This window comes from Tyto alba, unplaced genomic scaffold (genome assembly GCF_018691265.1).
Source record: "Tyto alba isolate M040663 unplaced genomic scaffold, T.alba_DEE_v4.0 Super-Scaffold_40, whole genome shotgun sequence".
Classification (NCBI taxonomy): domain Eukaryota; kingdom Metazoa; phylum Chordata; class Aves; order Strigiformes; family Tytonidae; genus Tyto; species Tyto alba.
The window spans coordinates 50,841,403-50,860,243 of record NW_024881316.1 but is presented as its reverse complement, the minus strand read 5'-3'; the positions used below and the strand labels follow the sequence as shown (position 1 = coordinate 50,860,243).

Sequence of the window (18,841 nt, the reverse complement as noted above, 5' to 3'; positions counted from 1 at the left end):
GGACATGGACACAAGGACACGACACCGTGGGGACCTGGGTACATGGACACAAGGACGTGACACCGCGGGGACCTGGGTACATGGACACAGGGACACGACACCGCGGGGACGTGGGTACGTGGACACAGGGACACGACACCGCGGGGACCTGGGTACGTGGACACAAGGACACGACACCGTGGGGACCTGGGTACGTGGACACAAGGACGTGACACCGCGGGGACCTGGGTACGTGGACACAAGGACACGACACCGCGGGGACCTGGGTACGTGGACACAAGGACGTGACACCGCGGGGACCTGGGTACATGGACACAGGGACACGACACCGCGGGGACCTGGGTACACGGACACAAGGACACGACACCGCGGGGACCTGGGTACATGGACACAAGGACGTGACACCGCGGGGACCTGGGTACATGGACACAAGGACACGACACCGCGGGGACCTGGGTACACGGACACAAGGACACGACACCGCGGGGACCTGGGTACATGGACACAAGGACACGACACCGCGGGGACCTGGGTACACTGCCATGGCACCCTCAGGACCTGGACAAACGACCAGGAAACCCCGAGGACCAGGGCACAACGCTGTGTCCCCCCCAGGGCGAGACAAGGTGGCACCACGAGGACCAGGACACACGGCCACGACGCCTTCAGAACCAGGACAAGAGGCCCTGAAACCCTGAGGGCCAGGGCACAACGCCACAACACCCGCAGGAACACGACACGGGGCCACGACGCCCTCAGGACGGGGACACGGTGCCTCGGTACCCTCAGGGCGACGTCACCCAGGTGCCGCAGTCAGCGAGGACATCCCCAGCGCAGAGGGGAAACTGGGGCTGCCCCTCCTGCCACGCCGCGGTGTGGGGACAGCGGTGGGACCCCCTCAGTCCCGCCGGTCCCCGTCGGCAGCGGGAACACGCGTGTGCAGAGCCAGGGGCCTGCGACAGCTGTGCACGCGTGTGCGTGACAGAGCCAGCCACTGCGGCGCGCGCCGGGAAGGGACAGGGCGAGTGGCTGCCACGCGTGTCAGGGGAACGGCCCGTGACGGGCGCTCCTGGGTGCCGCCACGCGTGCGTGCGCGCCACAGGGGGAGCCGGGGTCCCGCGACGACAACCCCGTGTGCTGGCGCACGCGCGAGCATGACACGCGCGACACGGCGGGAGCCAGGGCCCGCGGACGGGAGTGCGCGCGTGTGCCGGACGGGCGACGCCGACACCCGCGGGTGAGGCACGGGGGAAGGGACCGTCTGTGCCAGCGCTCGCCGGGCCCCGGTGTGTGTGTGTGTCCCCCTCGCCATCCTCCCGGCTCGGCACGGGCCGGCGGCAGCGGAGTCAGAGCGAGAGGAGCAGCCCGGCTCGGCGGTTTCCGTGGCAAAAGGAGAGTGAAAGTGCTGCTGCGTCACCGCGACAGCCGGGCGCGCGGCGCAGCCGCGGCGGGGTGGGCTCTGCCGCCGCTCGCCCCGGGGGGGGGCCCCGGTCGGCCGCGGTGCTGGGGACCACCCGGTCCCCTCCTGGCTGTGCTCTTGGCGGGGTGCACTCACCCCATGGTGGGGGTGACCCACCCCTGGGGTTTGGCACCGGCACCGTCCTCCCTGGAGACCCCCTACGCTGCCCACGGGTGCGGGGGGGCCCATCCCGGCCTCCCCCCGCCCCCCCAGCCAAACGCCCTAAGGACGGGCACCCATGGGTGCTGCCGAGGAGCAACCAGCCCCAGCCCCATTGTGTCCCCCCTCCCCGTCCCACAGTGGGAGTGCCGGGGACTCTGCAGGATCCCTGGGGGGGGTCAGGCTCCAGGTTTGCCCCCAGCCCTGCCCAGCCACGGCACGCCGGCTCGCACGGGGTGGGGGGGGTAAATCACCCTGCTTGGGCTGGAGCAGGGCCCCCCCCCCCATCTCTGCGGCATTGATGCTGGGAAACGCAGCCCCCCCCCACCCCTCCCCTCCACCCTGGTTCCCCGTGGCGGTGCCGGAGGGGCTGCGGCGCGGTGGCACGGGGACCCTCCTGCCCGTCCCCCGGCAAACTGCGGGCCCCAGGGTGCACCGTAGCGGGGTGGCTGGGTGCCAGGGAGCAAACGCCGAGCTGCCGGCCAGGCTGGGCCTCTGCTGCCGGGGTGGCCCCCCCCTCCCCTGCCGCGGGGGGTGCCGGGAAGGGGACCCCGAGGAGGGGACCCCGCGGCGCAGGGCAGGAGGGTGGCGAGGCTGGGGGGGGGGGGGGGGGTGGCAGGTGGCGGAGGTGGCTTTGCTCTCCGGATTCGTGCCGAAGCACCCCGGGAGCGTGCCCGGTGGAGGGGGTGGGGGGGCACGTGCTGCTTACCATGGTGTGTCCCCTCAGGCTGGAGCACAGATCCCCCCCCCCCAGACCCCCCCCCCAAGTCCCGCTGCCGCCTGCCCCCGCGCAGGCGCCTCCTCCCCGGCACGGCGGCAGTGGCGAGCGCTTCCTGCTCGGCCCGGCCGCCCCGGCTCGCTGGCAGAGTCACTTCCTCCGCTCGCTGGCCCTGGCCCCGGCCCCGGGAAAGGGCTGGGGTGGGGGAAAAGGTGGGGGGGGGGGGGGGGTCGGGGCCAAAGGGGACCCTCACGGGGCGCCCAGCAGCACCGGCGGGGAGCCACGGCCACACAGGGAAGCGCTCCCCCAAACGCCGTCCCGCCTGCGCCGCGCAGCACCCGGCACCCACCCGGGCTCACCGCGGCGGCGTCACCCGTGCCGGGGGTGTCCACGCACCGGGGTGGGGGCCACCGGGGACAGGCGAGCCGTCGCCACCGGTCGCAGGGGTGCGCGGTGGCTTCTCCCCGTGCCGGATGGCATCCTGGCTGCCGGGGAGGGCACGGCTCGACCGAGCAGACGCCGTCGCCCCCGGGAAGGCGGAGGTGCTGTGCCAGGCCGCGGTGCCGGTTGTTTTCGCCGCATCCTGGACTCCGCACCGAAAACAATCGCGGGGGCTGCGGGCGCTTCCCGGGGGGAACCGGGGGAGCCGGCGATGTGTGCCGGGTCAGGCGGCTGCGGGGGGGTCTCGGCGCGGGGGCACGCGCTCCCCTCGGGGCTGCGAGGCCACGGCAGCGGCACCGGCGTTAACCGTCGCTGCCGGGGCTGGGGTGGGGGTGCCAGCCTGGCGGGAACATGCACCCCCTCCCCACGCGGGGCCGCGCCGGGCACCGTCGCGGTGGGGGGCATGGGAGGTTACCCCCGGGATGGGACAGGCACCGCGTCCCCTCGCACGACGGCCGGGACGGGGACGTGCAGCCCACCCGGCACGCCGTGGCACGGCGCCCGCCCGAAACCGGCCTCCCCGCGCCCTCGCACCTCCACCCACATCAACCCGGGTCGGAACCGGACCCCGGCTCACCGCTGTGCCGCCGGCACGTCCCGGTGCTGCCGCTCGGACACGGCCGCCGGGCCGGGGGGGAGGCACGAGGGAAGGGGAAGCCGGGACCCACCCTGCGGCCGTGCCCCTCCCTGGCCGCCCCGGCGCCCGTCCCCGTCCCCCGGCGGGTCTGCCTTCCTGCCCACCCACCCTCTTCCTCCGCGCCCGCCGGGCCCTGGGAACAAGCGCGGCCTTTCTGCCGCTCCCCTCCCCTCCGCTGGGCCCCCGCCAAGGACGCTGCTCCGCCGGGAGCGCGCCGGGATGGACGGCCCCCGCCACCTCGCTCGCTGCCGGGGGGGACACCGGTGGGGTTTTGGCTACGGGGCAAGGGCTGGCCGTGGCGGGGACGCGCGGCTGACCGGTCCCTGCAGAGGGATGGGGGGCAGCCGCGATGCACCTCGGGGAGCCTCGCGCCGACCCCCAGCCCGGCGCACCGGCGGCACCCTGGGCCACGGCCCCTCTGCCAGGGAGGGGGAAGGTGCCGGGAGTGCCACTGCCCCCCGCCGCACCATCCGCAGAGGGGGGTGTCCCGCTGCCGAGCCCCATCTGGGGCTGGGGGGCACTGGGTTTGGAGCCAAGGCATGGCTCAGCACGGCGCAGCACGGCACGGTTCGGCACAGCTTGGCACTTCATGGCACTGCGCGCCACGGCACGGTTCGGCACAGCCTGGCACCGCATGGTTCAGCACGACCCGCCGCACCACAGAACAGCACGGTACGGCCTGGCACAGCCCGGCACAGCTCAGGATGGCACAGTTCTGCCCAGCAGCCGCTGGCTCCTTCCAGGGGGGGACGCAGCCCTGACGGGGGTCCCGGGGCTGAGCTCCCGCCCCCGGACGCCCGAGGACGGGAAGGCGGCAGCGGCACGAATCCTCGGTGCCCCGCACCCCCCCGCCCAGCGCTCCCGTCCTTGACCCGGGCGCGGGCCGAGGTGGGTGCTCAGCACCCTCCTGCAGCCCACCCGCCCTCCGGGTGCCGGTCGGCGGGGTCCCCGAGGAGCCAGCCCGCTCGCCCAGGCTCCCCACGTCACACCCCGGCGCGGTGCCCCCGGCCAGCGGCCGCTCCTGCCGGCGCCAGCACCGCGGGGAGGATATTTTTAGCAGCTCACACCCGGCCCGGGGCTTTCCCCGGCCTCCTGGCAGTGCCCGCGGGGCCGCGGGGTTTGCCAGCTCTGCCGGCTTGGCCGCGGGAGCCGCCGGCACCGTGCGGGAGCACGCAGCCAGTGCGCACGGGACGGGCACCGGGGAGGTGCCTGGCATCGTGGCACCGCCGCCAGCCTGCCGTGCTGGACCGTGCCGGGGTGGCAGGGAGCAGGGCTGGGAGGGGGGGGGTGTTGCTCCCAGTGCCGCCCGCTCCGACGGCCAGAGACCTCCTGGTTCCCAGGCTCGCTCACTTCGTGACGACTTTCCCCATTTGTTCCCGTGCCAGCATTGTTCTTCCACCGAAACGGTTCCCCCCCCCCGGCCCCGGCACGTACCTCCCGCTCCGCCGGATTTACAGCCAGGGCGGTGGGAGCCCACCCGCTCCCCCGCCGGCTCCCGGTCCCCCGGCCCACATCGCACCCCCCGCCCGCCCCCCGGCCACACCGTCCCGGCTTCCCCAGCCCCACCGCCACGCAGCGCGGATCTGGACACGTCCAAGCGCAGGATTAACCCTTTCTGCCGCCGGAAACCTTCGCCGAAAGCTTTTTGTAACCTCCCCGCAGCGAAGGCACCCCCGGCCCCGCTTGTCTCCTCACCAGCGAGCTCTGCCCCTCTGTGCCCTCCCGCGGGGACGGGGACGCTGCGCGAGCCCTGCCCGTGCCCAGGCCCGGGGGGGGACACACACACGATGCCCGTCTTCCCTCCAGGCCTTCGGCACCAAATTCTGCTCCTCCTCTGAGCACCGAATTCATGGCGGTACCAGCAGCAACCCCCCCGTGAGTCCCCCCCCCCAGCCCCGGCCGTGGGTGCCACGTCCCAGCACCGCCGCGGCCCCGCGAGGTGCTCCCCGGGACGAGCCCTTTCGGGTGATTTGGTGATGCCGGCCAGGCGGGCTAGCAGGGGGGGAGCCAGCCGAGCCCTGCACGCTGGCGTGGGCATGGTCAGCGCGGCACCGCCGGGGCTCAGCCCCACGTGCGAGCCCCGTGGGGCCGGGGGCTCCGTGCCCCCGCCCCAACTGCCGGAGGAGGGCGAGCGGCTTCGTGGTGGTGATGGCGGGGGGGGGGGGGGGACACACGGGGGTCCCAGCCCTCCAGACAGAGCAGACGCACGGCGGGGCCTCGGCCGAAGCCGTGCCGAGCGGAACGCCGCTGCTGCCGGGCAGAGGAGGGGGCTTGCCGGGGGGCCGTGTGGAGCTGGGTGGGGGGGACACACACATGCACGCTCCCCTCCTGCTGCTCCGCCGCCCTCGGGCTCTCCTCCCGGCCGGAGGCTGCTGTGGCACGCCGGGGGGGTGGGCCGGCCCGCGGCACGCCGGGAGCCGTAGTCTCCCGCCAGCGCGGCGGAGCAGGACGGCCCCGGGGGGGGGGGGGTACGCCCCGCTGCCCCCCCACCCAGCCCCCCCGCGCCTGGTGCCCGCTGGCTCACCTGGGCATGCTTGCGCTTCCGCCCGGGCCGCCCGGCTTTCCTCATGGGCGTCCCCGGCTCCTGCTTCTCCTCCTTGCTCTGGTTCTCCTCGGGCTCCTCTTCCCCCTGCGAGCCGGAGACAGAGAGGACGGTTACGCCGCCGGCCCTGCGGCCGGGCAGCCCGGGGGTCCTGGGCACGGCTCCCGCTCGGCGCTGGCATCGCCGGCACCGTGGGTGCGCCGCGGAGGGCCGCGTGTGGCCGTGGTGCCGGCGTCACCAAACCGGTGGCCCCCGGGGTGCCATTAGAAAGGTGACGGTGGCTCCTCCTGCCACGGCTCGGGCGCCGGCACCGGGTGAGCCCTCCTGCGCCGCGGTCGGCTCGGGGGGGGTACGTCCCCGCTCCTGCGTGTGGGGCTGGGGGCTCCTGCACCGCGGCACGTGGGAAGGGCTGCACGGCTCGGCACGGCACGGCACGGCTCGGCACGGCACGGCACGGCATGGCACAGCTGGGCCTGCAAGGAGCCCGAGGACACGGGCCAGCAGCAGGAGCCCGGCTGCCCTCGGAGCCTGCTTCACCGCGCACCCCGCCAGCGTGGGTGTTTCGGGGGACCTCGCACCCCTCTCCCCATCCCATGTCCCCCCCCCCAGCCCCTCCCTGGGTGCTGGCGGGAACACCTCGCCGGGAAATGAACCTGCTCCCCCCGCGCCGGGGCCACCACCGCAGCCCCCCTCCCCACCCCCCCGCCCCGAGGACGGCAGCGTGCCGGGGGGCCTGTGCCCCGGTGCCGCGGCGTGGGTTCGGGGGGGGACACGCGTGTGCGGGGGCCCCCGGCCTGTCCCGCGGCGGGGCCGGTTTCACCTGAGCCCCAGAAGATCCCGGCGGCTGCAGCCAAGGCAGGAAGAGGCCGCGGAGGGGGGAGCCGGGGAAGGAGGAGAGGCCGGCGGGGGGCTGGCGAGGGAGAGGCCGGGGAGGGGATGGGGCTGGCAGCCAGACAGCACCGACATCCAGCTGCACTCGCACGGCCCCGCAGCCGCCAGCCCCGGCCGCATTCCTGCCCGCCGCTGCCCTGCTTCCCCCCCCCCACACACCCCCCGAGGTCCCGTGGGGTCAGGACACGCCGTGCCCCACGGCCACGGGGCACCAGCCTGCGTGTTGTGCGTGTGTGTGTGTGTCCCCCCCCGGCTTTACTGCCCGTTTCCCCCCCGTGCGCGCGGGAGCCACGTGCCGGCTCATCCCCAACCGACCCCACAACGACCGTACCCGGTCCCGGCACCCGCCGAGCAGGGTGAGGCGGCACCGGTGGGCTCGGCCCCCCCCCCCCCCCTTTCCCCACACGGTCCCGGGCGGAACGTTGTGCGACGGGTCCAAGGACGACGCCGGGATCACAGTTCCACCTCCATCCCCGGGGGGGGCGTGGTGGTGGGTGGTGGGTGGTGGGGGGATTCCTGGGGGTCACTGCCCCACAGGCCCACCGCACCTCACGGGCGCCAGAGCCGGGGTGACCCCGGCACCCTGCAGCCTGTCCCCGCGCCGCGGGGGCAACGAGCAGCTCCTGCCCCCGCACCCGGCAGCACCACGGAGCCTGGGGGGGTCTCCCCCGTCCAGCCCCGCTCCTGGCAGCAGCGAGCCCCCCAACACCCGTCCTTTTGCACCGGTGCTGCCGCGGCCGCCGGCGCCTGGCCCCGGCCAGCTGCCCCATGGCACACCCCGGCTCTAGCCGGGCCGCGGCGGCGTTTACGCCGGGTGTAAAGGAAAGGTACGGCGGGGTGTCGAGTGCGCGGCGCTGGCACACGGGCTGGGAGAGGATGTGGCTGGGGGGGGGGGGGGGGCGGTGGTTCTGGGGGTGCTCTGCAGGGTCCCCAGGTAACGCCCCCCCACCCGGGGGGTGCCGCAGTCCCCGTGGAGGGGGGGTGTCTCTGTGCTCCCCCCGCCCCGTCTCACCACGCAAGCGGCAGCGGTACGCACCGATGTGGTTCCTCCCAGTGCCCGGGCCCGGCGCAGGCGGCTCGAGGGACGCAGCAGCGGGGTGGGGCAGGGGGGGTCCCCGTGGTGGAGATGGGGAGCTGCCCCCCACACTCATGGGGACGAGGTGATGAGCTCCCCGCTCAGCACAGCCCCCCCCCGCACCAAGCCAGGGGGTGCGCGGCAGCACCGGGGCTGCAGGGACCCCCCTCAGCGGCACTGCCGGCACCCCAAAACCAAGGCGGGCGCCGGAGAAATAGGGGTGCAGCGCGGGCGTGAGCAGGGCTGGTGGAAAGGGCTGCGGGGGGGGGGGGGGGGGGGTGTCTGCGCCCCCCCAGCCCGCCGTGGGGGGTGCCGGAGCCGCGGCCCCTCGCTGCCCTTCTCCCCCGGGGCCCAGGCGGGCGTGGGGCCGCCCGGCGCGTCCCCGATGCGCCGCGCTCCGGCACCGCTGCCAAGCAACAACCCGGAGGGAAACCACCGCGGCGGAGGAGAGCTGCGGCATGACGCAGTGCTGGCTGTGCCGGGTCCCAGCTCCCGGCTGCACCGGAGCCGGAGCCCTGGGCAGCGCGGGGAAACCGGCCCCGTGGGGTGGGAGAAGGCGGGTGCGGAGACCACCCCACCCCACCCCACCCATCACCGCGTGGGAGCCGGAGCTCAGCCTCGCCGGGTCCGCGCCGAGAGCAGCCGGCACCGGCGTGACCCGCGGTGCCGCGGGGGACGGCCTCGTCCTCCCGGCACCTTCAGCAGAGGTGACCTCCGCGGGGGAGGCGACGCCGCGTCCCGGCAGGGTCAGGCCAGGACAGCGCTCGGCCGGGCGCGCTCGCTGCCGCCGAGCCCACGTGTGCCGCCGGGCACCCCGGGCTCCGGCACCGGCGGGTCCTGCTTTCGAGGGCGAGCTCTGCCGCGTGCTTCCACCGAAAACACGCGGCGACCCGCACGCACCCCGCGGGGAAGCACGGGACCGACCCCCGCTTCGCTCGTCCCACCTAGGCGTGCCAAAAACGTGCCGGGTGCTTCCCAAGGGACAGACAGGAGGCGATGGCCGGAGGACGGGGAGCACCGGCACAGCCGAGCCGGCCCGGAGGAACTGGGATGACCCTGGCCCCGCGCTGCACCGCAGCGGGACGGCGTCCAGCTGGCCCCGGTCCCCACGCCCCGACCAGGCCAGGCCCCGCCGGGACGCTGCTCCTCTCCCCGGGAAGAGCGATGCCTTCGCCGGCACCGGGAGTAGCCGCGTGTCCTCGTGTGGCGGGGGACGCCGCGGAGCACCCAGGACGCGGTCAGAGCCCGTCACCCGGCCCCGGCTCAGCCCTGCCGCGGGCTTGGGGGGTACCCCCCCTCCCCACAGAGCTGCTCTCCGGCTGGAGGACACAAACCAGGGATGGGGGGGCCGCCCGCCAGCACGGGCGCTGCACGAGGGGAGGGCAGGGACCCCCGCACCCCCACAACCCCCACAACGGGGGAGCGGGACCGGCATGAGTTGGGCTCCAGCCTGGCAGCGGGGCCACCTCTCGACGCGCGTCCCGCGTCCCCTTCCCACCGCTCCACAGCTCAGGACACGCACCCAGCACCCAGCACCCAGCACCCACCCCACCGGCACCCAGCCAGCCCCGGAGCCAGCGCAGCCCCTTTGCTGGGGGGCAGCCCCCCCTCCCCGCAGCCGGGCTGGGAGGTGACAGCAGGTCTCCGCTTCGCCGTCCCCTCCCCGCGCTGCCCCGCCGCCAGGAATAGCTCAATCCCCGCTAATCCCGGCCACGCGCGGCTCAGGGCTCCCCCCGCGGCGAGGGTGGGGGGAGAGGGGCCGGTGCGCAGCGGGGACCCCACGCTCCCCCCTTTTCCCCCGTGTCTGTCAGCCGGGAGCGAGCCGGACCCCTGGAGCGCACCGGTGCCAAGCGCAGTGATGGGGGGACACCCCCCACCACCACCCCCCGCCCCCCCTCGGCAGCCCCCCATGCGCCGGGAGCCGCGGCGGGACCCTACCTTGTGCGTGTCGAGTGCCTCGCGGTTCGGAGCGGGGCTGCTGGCGTCGAGGGTCCCGCTGGACGGCATGGTGGGGAGCGAGGGCGGGCGCCTGGGACCGTCGCCTCTTCAAGCACCAAAGCGGCCCCCGCCGCCGCCGCGCTCCGGCTCTCCGCGCCGACGAGGGGGGTCCCGGAGCCGTCGCCCGCCGCAGCGGCCAGCCCCTGCGTCCCACCGCCTGCCTGGATCCTCCTGCCCCTGCGGGAAGCGGAGAGCGTTGGGGTGAGGGGGGGAGCGCCGGCCCCGCCGCCCCCCACCCGCCGCCCCGGCCCCCCGGCAATGATTAACGCGCCACAACCTTGACTCAGCCGGGCTGGGCCGGGCCCTTGTCCCCGGCATCGCCCGCGGCGGCGGCAGAGCCCCGGCCCGCGCTGGCTGTGGGGTGCACGGCGTGGGGTGCGGGGTGCGTGGGACAGGGTGCTGGGGGAACGGCCCAGGGTGCGGGGAGTATGGCACGGGGTGCAGGGTGCTGGGTGCTTGGCACGGGGTGCAGGGTGCATGGGACAGGGTGCTGGGTGCATGGGACAGGGTGCTGGGTGCATGGCACAGAGTGCATGGCACGGGGTGTTGGGTGCATGGCACAGGGTGCTGGGGGAATGGCACAGGGTGCGGGGAGTATGGCACGGGGTGCAGGGTGCTGGGTGCTTGGCACGGGGTGCAGGGTGCATGGGACAGGGTGCTGGGTGCATGGGACAGGGTGCTGGGTGCATGGCACAGAGTGCATGGCACGGGGTGTTGGGTGCATGGCACAGGGTGCTGGGGGAATGGCACAGGGTGCGGGGAGTATGGCACGGGGTGCAGGGTGCTGGGTGCTTGGCACGGGGTGCAGGGTGCATGGGACAGGGTGCTGGGTGCATGGCGCAGGGTGCTGGGTGCACGGCGCAGGGTACAGGGTGCATGGGACAGGGCGCTGGGTGCATGGGACAGGGTGCTGGGTGCATGGTGCTGGGTGCATGGCACGGGGTGTTGGGTGCATGGGACAGGGTGCTGGGGGAATGGCACAGGGTGCAGGGAGTATGGCGCAGGGTGCAGGGTGTTGGGTGCATGGGACAGGGTGCTGGGTGCATGGGACAGTGCATGGCGCAGGGTGCTGGGTGCAGCAGTGCAGGGTGCAGGGTGTGGGGTGCAGGGTGCACGATGTGCAGTGTGGGGTGCACGGTGCACAGCGTGGGGTGCACAGCATGGGGTGCACGGTGCAGGCTCTGGGGTGGATGGCACAGGGTGCGGGGTGCAGGTGGGGGCTGCGGGGTGCAGGGTGTGGGGTGCATGGCGTGGGGTGCACAGCACGGAGTGCAGGGCGCAGGTGGGCGCTGCGGGGTGCGGGGTGTGGGGTGCGGGCGGGCAGTGCGGGGTGCAGGCGCGGGACGTGGGGTGCGGGTGGGAGGTGCAAGGTGCATGGTGAGGGGTGCAGTACGTGGGGTGCATGGTGTGGAGTGAGGGATGTGGGGTTCAGGGTGCAGAGTGCGGGGTGCAGGATGTGGGGTGCAGGGTGCTGTGTGAGGGTGCTGGGTGCAGGATGCAGGGTGGGGATGCAGGGTGTGGGGTGCTGGGTGCAGTGAGGGGGCGCGGGGTGCTGGGTGAGGGTGCTGGGTGGGGGTGCAGGCTGAGGGTGCGGGGTGCGGGGTGGGGGTGCAGTGTGGGGGTGCAGGATGGGGGGTGCAGGGTGCGGGGTGCGGGTGCGGGAGCCGCCAGCCCCGGCACCTGTTGCTATGGCAAACGCTGCAGTAGCCATGGCCGGGGCTGCTGTTGCCTTTGGCACCGGCGCTGCAATTTGCTTCTAGAGCTTTCCAGCCGCAGCCCGCTCCCGCCGGGGCGGGGGGTGCCGCCGGCCGCCGCGCCCCCAAACCCGCCACGGCCCCACGGGGGGTGGGGGGGGTGGGGGGGGGGTGCAGCATCGCCCCCCCCCCCCCCTCCCTCCGGCCCCGCGGTGTGCGGAGAGAGAAGGGGGGGGGGGGCACCGGGGCACCCGCGGTGGCGCTGGGTGCTGTGCGGGGGGGGGAGGAATTGGGGGGGGGGGTCCCCCTCACACCAACAGGTCTGGGCGGTGTGCGGGGGGGTGGGCTGGGGGGTGCGGGGGGCGGTGCAGGGTGGATGCAGGTGCAGGATGCAGGCTGGGGGGTGCGGGGTGGGGGTGCAGGACATGGGGGGGGGGGTGCGGGACATGGGATGGGCGTGCAGGACATGGGGTGGGGGCGGCGGTTCCCCCTTCTTCCCCCCCCCCCCAGCCCCCCCCTCCACGCACAGCCCCGCGCCAGCCGGGGGGGACCACGGAAGGGCTTCCCCGTCCCCCCTTCGCCAGTTTGGGGAGCGCCCATGGGTGCCCCGGCTCTGGCCCCCACCCCCCCCCCCCGGCACCAGCCCCTCCATCCCTCTGCCATGCCTGCGCCCCATGGAGCCCCCCCCGCCCCCGGCACCCCCGTGCCCCTCGGTGAGCACCCCGAGCACCCCCATGCCCGTCGGGCAGCTGCGGTGCCGCCAGCATTACGGCACGGCACGGCACGGCACGGCACGGCACCTCGGCCGCCTCCCCGGGGTGCTGCTGGACCCCCCCAGCCCTGGCCGTGCCCCCCCCCGGAACCCCTCGCCCCGCTCCCGCCGTGCCGTGCCTCGACAAAACCCACGCCGCGGGCACGGGGGGGACACGTGCCACCGGGAAGCACCCGGGGACACCCCGGCTGCACCCAGGCACCCCCGCAGCGGGGGTGCCCCGACCCCCCCCCGGGGAGGGTGGGGGGTGTCCCTCTGCACCCCAAAGACACTGCGGGGGTGCCGGGGTCCCCGCTGCCCGGCGGGTCCCTGCCTGCCCTTCCCCGCTGGGCTGCCGGCATGTCCCCGCAGCCCCAAAAAATGCCTTGGCCACCCCCCGCCGCACCCCCCCCCCCAGCGGGGTCCCTCCGGCAGCCCCGGGGTGAGCCCCCCCCGCCTGCCCCCCCCCCCCCCCCGGGCCGCCAGCCGCCCCGCTTGGCGCTGCCGAAGGGCCAGCAGCTCGCGGGCTTTGATTCGCATCCAAGCAAACATGGTCTCCAAAAACGCACTAAAAATAGTTGGGCTGCGTACAAACCCGGCGGGCAGCACCCCCCCAACCCCCCCCCACCCCACCCCCCCCCCCGGGGCCGCCGAACAAAGACGGGGAGCAGCCCGGTTGCCTCCCGCTCCCCCCCCCCCCCCCCCCCCCCCAAAAAGGGCCGTGTGGGGCGAGCGTGGCCCCGCAGGGAGGGGGTCCCGTGCGGGTACCGCCGCGGCCCCCCGACACCGGCCCCGCTCCCCCGCGCTCTTACCCGGCACGGGGGGGGCTGCGGCCCCGTGTCCCCGCGTTAGGCCGCCGAAACCCAAACCCTCCTCCGGCAGCACCGGGGCATCCCCCGGCCGATGCGGGGGGGGGGGGACACGCACACACAGACCCCCGTCGGGCGCTCGCCGCCGAGGCGCGGGGAGGGACTCGCCGCCTTCCCTCCTGCCTCCCCTATTTAAGGGCTCCGGCTGACCCCCCGGCTGACGGGGCGCGGGGGAACCGGCAGCCCCAACCCCGCGCCGCGCCGCTCCCGCACGGCGGGGCCCCGGCGAGTCACGCTCGCCGCACGGCAGAGGCGTTTCAAAGTAGGTTACCTGCGATGGGTGGATGAGACACGCGGCGTTGACAAAAAAAAAAAAAAAAAAAAAAAATAAAAGGAAAAAAGAAAACCGCCTTTTTTTTTTTTTTTTTTGTTTTTTTTTTTTTTTTATATATATATATATTTATATATATTTAGGGGCCTCGCCGGCGCCCGCCGTTGCCGTGCCGCAGCCGGCACCCCGCAGAAACCCAAACGGCCATTTTAGGTGATGGCGAGCGGGGTCCCCGACAGCCCCCCGCGCCGGTGGCGGGTGACACCTCCACTGCAGTGTGTGTGTGCGTGCGTGGGGGTGTGTGTGTGTGTGTGTGTGTGTGTCCCCCCCTCCCTGTCCCAACGTGACCCTGCGTGCAGCATCCCCCGGCGCGGTGACACCCCCCCCCGGGTTTGGACGGGGTCCACTCGTGCGTCCCCCACCGCCTTCGGCACGAGGGACCCCGTCCAAGCGCCTCTCCCGTGACAAGTGCCGCAGCGTATTATTATTGTTGTTGTCACTTTGAGTCACCGCCACCCCCGGGCAGCCGCGCTCCTCCTCCTCCTCCTCCTCCTCCTCCTCCTCCTCCTCCCCAGCGCCGGGGAAGAAGTTCAGGATTGACTCAGAGGGGACGGGAGCCACGGCCGTGAGTCAGCCCCCACCCCCTGCGCCCCCCCACCCCTGACTCACAGCGGGGGGGCTCCCCCCCCCCCCCCAACACCCCCCCCCGCGGCGTGGGTGCTGCTGGCAGGGCCAACCAGGGACAGGGTGGGTGTCCCCGGGGGCCCAAAATTTAGCCGAAGGGCGGCAGCTCCCCTGCAATCACCTCGAAAGGATGGTCGTGCCGAAACCACCGTCGCGGGCAAAGCGTTGACCTCATCCCTCTCCCCCCCCCCCCCCCCCCCCCGTAATTATAACGTACGAGCAAAATATTTGGCCACGCTGCTCGGGGGGTGCACGTGGCGGGGAGGGAAGTGCCCGGCCGCACGTGCCAGCCGCTCCTGCCCTCGCCACAGCCGCCCGGGGACCGCTGCCGGGTCCCGGCGGGGGCGGTTTGGGGGGGGATGAGGTGCCGGGGCACGCTCGCAAGCAGGCTCCCCAAAACGGAGCCAGGAGCGAACCGGCCCCATCCACCCTGCGCCCCGGGGGAGCGCCGCCGGCGAACCGAAACACGGGCCGCGGCCCCCAAAAGAGAGCCGGACCCCGGGAAGCCGGGGTCGGGCAGAACCGCCCCCGGGAGACCCCCAGGCCGGGAGCTGGTGCCGGGACGGAGCGAAGCCGGCTCACCGCGGAGCCACGGGCGAGCTGTGGGAACGCCTCGCCGCCGAGGAGCTCGACGTGCTCAGCTTACCGGGAAGGGAAAAAAAAAAAAAAAAAAAAAAAAAAAATAAAACAAACCCAAAAAACCAAACGGGCTGAGAGATGATGTGATTACGGCGAGCAAGTGCCGCCGCCGGCAGAGCCCCGGGCAGCACGGAAACCCTCCAGCTGGCAGGGGAGCGGGACTGGGAGCCGCAGCGATGCAAACCAGCGCTCAGGTACGGGCTTTGAACTGGGAAGGGCGGTTAACCGCGGGAACAGGCCCAACCGGCGGCGGCACGTTCCCGCGCGTGCCGGGCCCCGCGGCGGGGGAAGCGGGACGGCGGCTCGGCACGACGACCCTCCCGCCAGGTTTAGGCGAGTTTAGCCGGCACCGCGGGAGGCTGGAACGGCGTTAAAAAACAAAACAAAACAAAACAAAACAAAACAACAAAATGACCCGCGGCCTCGAGGGCGAGCGGGTCCCGGAGCGCCACGGGGAGCAGACGGCATCTCCGCAGGCCCAAACACCGCCGAGCCGCGGCACGCGTGCGCCCGGCACACGCGTGTCCCAGGCACACGCACACGCGTGGCCGGCGGTTCCCACGCCGCTTTCCCCGCCGGGTGCCGCAAGCCAGCGCAGAGCCCCGGCGCCGGGACGGCGCAGGTGTGGAGTCCTAAAAATCCCTGCACGAAAACCACTGCCGGACAGTCCCCGAGTGGCTGCCACGGTGTGGCATGGCACGGCACGGCATGGTGTGGCACGGCACGGCACGGTGTGGCACGGCACGGCACGGTGTGGCACGGCACGGTGTGGCACGGTGTGGCACGGCACGGCACGGCACAGCACGGTGTGGCACGGCACGGCACGGCACGGTGTGGCATGGCACGGTGTGGCACGGCACAGCATGGTGTGGCACGGCACGGCACGGTGTGGCACGGCACGGCGTGGCACGGCACGGCACGGTGTGGCATGGCACGGCGTGGCACGGCACGGTGTGGCACGGCACGGCACAGCATGGTGTGGCACGGCACGGCACGGTGTGGCACAGCATGGCACGGCGTGGCACGGCACGGCACGGCACGGTGTGGCATGGCACGGCATGGCACGGTGTGGCATGGCACAGCACAGGACAGTGTGGCACAGCACGGCAGCACCGGCAGCGAAGCAGCGGCTGCCAGGGTGTTGGAGGCGCAGCCGTCGCTCGTCGGCCGCCGGGCAAACGGCCTCGCCGCGGCCTCGCCAGCCGGCACCGGCATCCCGCCTTTCCTCGAGAGGCGGCGGGCGCGGCGTGTCACCAAAAAGCGGCTCCCGCTAGGAAGTTTCGAGCTGACTCAGCACGGAAAGGCCAGCGGCCGGCGCGGGAGCTGCCGGGAGCAGCCGCCGGCTCCGGCGACATCCGCTCGCCTCCGGCTCCCCGCGGCTCCCCGGGGTTTGGGCCGGGGGGTCCCGGTCCCCGGGGCGGGCGAGGGGCCGGTGGCAGCGCCGGGCAGGATGCGGGCGGCCGCCGTGGGTCCTGGCACCGCGCGCTCGGCGCGGCACCCAACGCCAATCCCGTGGTGACACCGTCTACGTCACACAAAGGGAAGAAATAAAGAAAGAGGAACTGAGCGGAGAGGAAAATTTCATTTGCCCGCAGGTTCGCGCACACGAACACCCGAAAACGAAGCGGGGGGGGGGGGGGGGGTGGAAAAATAAAAAGGGGGAGCGGGGAAGGGGAAGGAGCTGGGGGCCGTGGCGGAGCGGGGAGCACCCCGCCGGGCCTGTGCCCCCCGCCGCCCCCTCCCCGGCTCTGCTGCTTCCCCCCCGGGGGAGGGGGGGGGGGGGTGTGGGGGGGTATTTATTGGGGTGCTCAAAAAAAAAAAAAAAAAAAAAAAAACTTTTGGCAGGCGGCACAGCCGACCCCCCCCCCCCCCCCCGCGGGGTGACTGTGCCCCGGGGGGCGGGGGGGCAAGAACCGGGTCCCGGCGGGGGGGTCGCGGCGGGGGTCGCCGCTGCCGGTGGGACGGGGATGGGGGGGGGGGTGGGTTGGGACACACACACACACGGTGACACCCCCCCCCCCCCCCCCTCTCCCCGGGCAGCCCCCCGCAGCGGGGAGCGGGCCGGGCCCCCCCCGCGCTGCCCTTCAGCCGCCCGGCGCGGCGCTCAAGGACACGGCGGCGCCGGGGACAGACGGACGGACGGACAGACGGACGGACGGACCGGGACCGCCGCTCCCCCCCCCCCCCCCATCCCCGCCCGCCGAGCCGAGAGCGGGGGCGGCCGCGGGGGGCCGGGGCGGGGGGGGGGCCGAGGCGGGCCCGGCAGCCCGGCCGCTGCCATGTTTTCCTGCTCGGCGCTGCAACCCCCCCCCGGCCCCGCCGCAGCCCCCGCCCGCCGCCGCGACGCCCCCCGTGGGGGGGGGGGGGGACACACACGGACGGACGGACACACACACGGACACACCGGGGGACACCGAGGCGGGGGGGGGTGTGGGGGGGGAGTGCGGGCCGCGCTCCGCGGGCCGGGCCGAGCCGAACCCACCCGAACCCGAGCCGAGCGCTGCCGAAGCCGAACCGAACCGAGCCGAGCGCTGCCGAAGCCACCCGAGTCTCCCCGAGCCGAGGCGGGGGGTGCCGAAGGAAAGGGGCGGGGGGGGGGGTGTGTGTGTGTGTGTGTGAGCCCCCCCATCCCGTTGCTCCGCGGGGACCCCCCGTGTCCGCGCCGCGGCGAGACTGTTACCTTGGGCCGGTGCGGGCCCGGCGCGCCGTGCCGAGCCGTGCCGAGCCGTGCCGAGCCGTGCCGAGCCGTGCCGAGCCGTGCCGAGCCGCCGCCGCCGCCGCCGCTGCGCTGCCCGGCCAGGCCTCCTCCCGCAGCGCCGCCGCCTCCACTGCAGCACCGAGCCGCGCCGCCCGCCCGCCGCGCGGTCCTAGCGCCCGCCGCGCCGCGCCGAGCCCAGGCGGGCGAGCGTCGTGTCGGGGGCCGAGCCGAGCCGAGCCGAGCCAGGCGGGGTGATGCAGGGCTGAGGCGAGCCAGGCTGGGTCGTGCCAGCGCTGTCCGCGCAGTGCTGAGCCAGGCCAGACCGCGGTGAGCCAACCCACGCCGGAACGGGCCAAGCCAAGCCAAGCCAAACCGAGCTGCGCCACGGCGTGCTGGGCCAAGCTGAGCCGGGCCCAGCTGGTCCCGTGCAGAGCTGGGCCAAAGCCACCTCTGAGCTGGGCTGAGCCCAGCATGGCTGGACCGTACTGGGGAAATCCAAGCCGCGCCTGGCCGTGCGGTGCTGAGCCAAGCTGTGCCATGCCCAGCCGAGGAGCACTGGGCAGCGCTGTGCCAAGCCGTGCCACGCCATGCCAGGCCGTGCAGCGCCCGAGCCACGCGCGCTCAAGCAGTGCCAGGCTGCGCCAAGCCGAGCCGTGCCGTGCAGCGCGGCGGTGAGCCCTGCGGAGCCAAACTCGGCGGCGTGGCACCACGCGGTGCAGGTCTGAGCCGTGACGAGCCGTGCCCCGGGGCGCGGTGTCTGCCCGTGCCAAGCTGCGCACTGCTGCGCTGAGCCGTGCCGTGCCGAGCTGTGCCATGCAGCACCGAATGGAGTCGTGCAGTGGCCAAGTCATACACTGCTGTGCCGTGCAGTGCCAGCTGGGTGCTGCAGTGCCGAGCTGTGCAGTGCCGAGCCGTGCCGTGCAGTGCCGAGCTGCGTTGTGCAGTGCCGAGCCGTGCTGTGCAGTTCTGAGCTGTGCCGTGCAGTTCTGAGCTGTGCCATGCAGTGCCAAGCTGTGCCATGCAGTGCCGAGCCGTGCCGTGCAGTGCCGAGCTGTGATGTGCAGTGCTGAGCCATGCCGTGCAGTGCAGTGCCGTGCTGCACAGTGCTGAGCCGTGCCGTGCAGTGCCGAGCCATGCCGTGCAGTGCTGAGCCGTGCTGTGCAGTGCCGAGCTGTGATGTGCAGTGCCGAGCCATGCCGTGCAGTGCAGTGCCGTGCCGCGCAGTGCCGAGCCGTGCCGTGCCACGCAGCGCTGTGGGTACCTGCCCTACGGTTTGCACTGCGCACCCTGCAGTGCTCAGCCACGGGGACCTCCC

At 73.9% G+C, this 18,841-nt stretch overlaps 1 protein-coding gene across 4 annotated transcripts in view; it reads right to left on the bottom strand.

Annotated features, from left to right (window-relative positions):
• The window catches only part of DNMT3A (DNA methyltransferase 3 alpha), a 40,122-nt gene extending 22,559 nt beyond the window's left edge, over positions 1-17,563 (bottom strand). For 2 of the 4 annotated variants that reach the window (XM_042803192.1, XM_042803194.1), the window contains exons 1-3: positions 13,178-13,456; positions 9,861-10,097; positions 5,939-6,043 (exon numbers count right to left, since the gene is read on the bottom strand). In XM_042803192.1, coding sequence (XP_042659126.1) covers positions 5,939-6,043; positions 9,861-9,929 — 174 coding nt within the window. In that variant the 5' untranslated portion in view covers positions 9,930-10,097; positions 13,178-13,456. Of the gene's footprint in view, positions 1-5,938; positions 6,044-9,860; positions 10,098-13,177; positions 13,458-17,508 lie in introns of those variants that run through there. The other 2 variants (XM_042803193.1, XM_042803195.1) reach the window with 2 other exon arrangements.
• Between the last annotated feature and the right edge of the window lie 1,278 nt (positions 17,564-18,841).